The following is a 3,121-nucleotide window of genomic DNA, read 5'->3' on the forward strand; positions in this document are numbered from 1 at the left end:
GTCTCCTGCATCTGCTGGCAGGGACTTTACCACTAGCACCACCTGGGAAGCCCATTTAGATACTTTATGTGCACATACAATTATTTGTGCAGAAGGTCTGAAAGTTTGTACAGTTCTGTGGTAAAATCTGTGTCAATTTTATGTTCTACCCATTATTGGGTTTTTTTTTTAATTGAAGCAATTAAGTGTTCACCTAAATATTCTTCACTTGTGAATCCTTACCTTAATCAAAAATGAAAATGAATGTTCCTCTTCATACTCAATGTTAATAAGCCACACTTTATGCATGCTTTCAACTACTTTCCTCATCTTTATTCCTTATACTTTATTCCTTATTCTTATTTTGATCTTTTAAATTTAGAACTATCTCTAAAAGTTGCATCATGTTGGGGTTCCTCTTTACCTTTGTCAATTTTCTTCCATATGCAGAATTGAATACATATATTTCTATCTAAAAGGAAATTATACACAGATAGTGCTCCCATCTCATATTTTTAAAACTGTTAAATTATTTTATTACCATATCTTTGCAATCCAAAATTGAAGTCATTATTAAGTTATAAGTACTGTATTATATTTTCTCTTAGAATTTTAGTTTTGATTTTTCCTTCAACTGTCTTTTGTATAGGTGTTTTTAATATTTAATTTCATAAAGTGCTGAAGATACATAACAGCAACAAAGGACCCCTTGAGACTTGAAGTTTCAGCAGCAGCAGGGAGACCACCTTGTTCCTCAATATTTTCTGACACCATCTGTCCTCACTCTTCCTCCTGCTCATTTCTCTCATCCCCTGGCTTCTTTTTTAGACTGGGACATCTTAAACAAGCACCCTCCTCAGGCCTTCACTTTGATTTCCCCTTGCCAGGCACACACTTGCCAGGTATGCTCATCCACTGTCTCTTTCTTCCTTGATGTCTCTGTTCAAATATCGTCTTTTTTTCAGGTCTTGCTTAAATATGCATTAAAAAGTAGCACTCCCTTTTCACTCTCTCCCTTATACATGCTTTTGTTTTCTTTGTAACACTTCTCACCATCTGGCAAGCTATATGATTTTCATTTGCTTACATATGGTCTCCATAACCAGCTTTTGAGAGCTTCTGTTTTTTGACACCCTACACTCCTTTCATAGACATTACCTGGAACATTGTCCCAAATCAATGTATATTTTTAAATGCATGAAAGAATTTCTCATTAAAACTGCAAATGTGTGACATCTCTGAAAAAAATGAGAAAAGCACAAGTTTGCTTCTTAGAGATGACACAGGAGTTTCTCTAAAGTGAACCAAATCCATGAACAAATATTGAAATTAATTTCCTAATGGGAAACTTCAAATGGAAGCACTTGCACTGTGACTAATGTGCGTGTGGGTGAAAATTAGTCGTGCTATTTTCCCCTTTTCTGTTAGTCACCTCCACCACATGGCACAAGGGAATCAAACAAGAGTTTCAGAATTTCTTCTCCTGGGATTTTCAGAGGATCCAGAACTGCAGCCCCTCATATTTGGGCTTTTCCTCTCTATGTACCTGATCACAGTCTTTGGAAACCTGCTCATCATCCTGGCCACCATCTCTGACTTCCATCTCCACACCCCCATGTACTTCTTCCTCTCCAACTTATCCTTCGTAGATATCGGTTTCACCTCCACCACCATCCCAAAGATGCTATGGAACATCCACACCCAGAGCCAAGTTATAACCTATGAAGCCTGCATCTTCCAGATGCATTTTTTCACACTCTTTATAGGACTGGACATCTTCCTCCTGACCGTGATGGCCTATGACCGCTTCATGGCCATCTGTCACCCCCTGCTCTACACGGTCATCATGAACCCCCAGCTCTGTGCACTGCTGGTGCTGATGTCCTGGATCATCAGTCTCCTGCATTCCTTGTTAGAAAGTTTAATGGTGCTGCAGTTGTCTTTCTGTACAGTCTTAGAAATCCCTCACTTTTTCTGTGAACTCCATCAAATGATCCAACTTGCCAATTCTGACACTTTTCTCAATAACATGGTAATGTATTTTGTAGCTGTGTTCCTGGCTGGTGGTTCCCTCTTTGGTATCATTTATTCATATTCTAAGATAGTGTTCTGCATACGTGAAATCTCATCCTCTCAGGGGAAGTATAAAGCACTTTCCACCTGTGCATCTCACCTCTCAGTTGTCTCCTTATTTTATTGTACAGGTTTAGGAGTGTACCTCAGCTCTGCTGCTACCCACAGCTCACATTCAAGCGTAACAGCCTCAGTGATGTACACTGTGGTCACGCCTATGCTGAACCCCTTCATCTACAGTCTGAGAAATAAAGATTTAAAGAGGGGCCTGAAAATGCTCTTTGGAAAGGAAAATATAAAAGTGTCTATTGTCCTAGGGCTTAAGAAGTTCCTGTGATAGCAGAGCTCAAAACCTGAGCCAAATATTGCCAGTCTTTGATCAGATTATGAAAGTAGAACATGCCTCTTCTGCTTTTCTTGGAGTTTATATTTCAACTTCTCTATACAATTTATTTAACTCATTTTTAATATTTATGGTATTTCTGATATCCAAGAGTTTTTCCCTTTTTTAATTTTTGTACTCAATTGTATTCCCAACCTTGGAGGTGAAATATTTGAAAATTCCCATTTATTGCAAGGGATTTCTTAAGAATAATTTCTTCTCAAATGAAATATGTCATACTGAGTATTTTTGCTTGTGGTTTGTCTAAAAGAGTAAATATGAGCTGTAAAAATCCTATGAACCAGAAAACTTCTCTATAAACAGCTATTTATAAGTTTATAACAGAGGAAAACCTGAGGCCACTCTTTTTCACTTTTGTTAACATCATTCTTTGCACATCACTGCCTTAATTGGTCTTCTTGATTATCCAAACCTTAACACATTGATTGTTATCACTGATCAAGGTTACTTTTCTATTCATTAGGATCTTATTCTACTACATAGCTTGTATCCGCTTGAGGCAGGAGGTAGATATCCATCCCCCATCCAGGGTAAAGCAATTGGAGATTAATCCCCTGTACACTGAAACTCTAAGATGAGAACAACAGGAAACAAGAGAGGAGGCTGGACCTTGCTCAGACCACATATTTCTGATTCCTGAAGTGAGGAGATGTCCCCAGTCACACA

General features: G+C 38.1%; 1 protein-coding gene across 1 annotated transcript; it reads left to right on the forward strand.

The window, feature by feature from the left end:
• The first annotated feature begins 1,420 nt into the window (after window positions 1–1,420).
• Window positions 1,421–2,389, forward strand: LOC113896476 (olfactory receptor 7A17-like). The gene has a single exon (XM_027548646.1). It carries the CDS (start codon window positions 1,421–1,423, stop codon window positions 2,387–2,389), a length of 969 nt encoding a protein of 322 aa, XP_027404447.1.
• Window positions 2,390–3,121: the final 732 nt, after the last annotated feature.

This window comes from Bos indicus x Bos taurus, chromosome 7 (assembly GCF_003369695.1).
Source record: "Bos indicus x Bos taurus breed Angus x Brahman F1 hybrid chromosome 7, Bos_hybrid_MaternalHap_v2.0, whole genome shotgun sequence".
Classification (NCBI taxonomy): Eukaryota; Metazoa; Chordata; class Mammalia; order Artiodactyla; family Bovidae; genus Bos; species Bos indicus x Bos taurus.

What these genes read in the sequence shown, in the direction of transcription:
- LOC113896476 (XM_027548646.1), top strand. Translation starts at nt 1,421, where the DNA reads ATGGCACAAGGGAATCAAACAAGAGTTTCAGAATTTCTTCTCCTGGGA.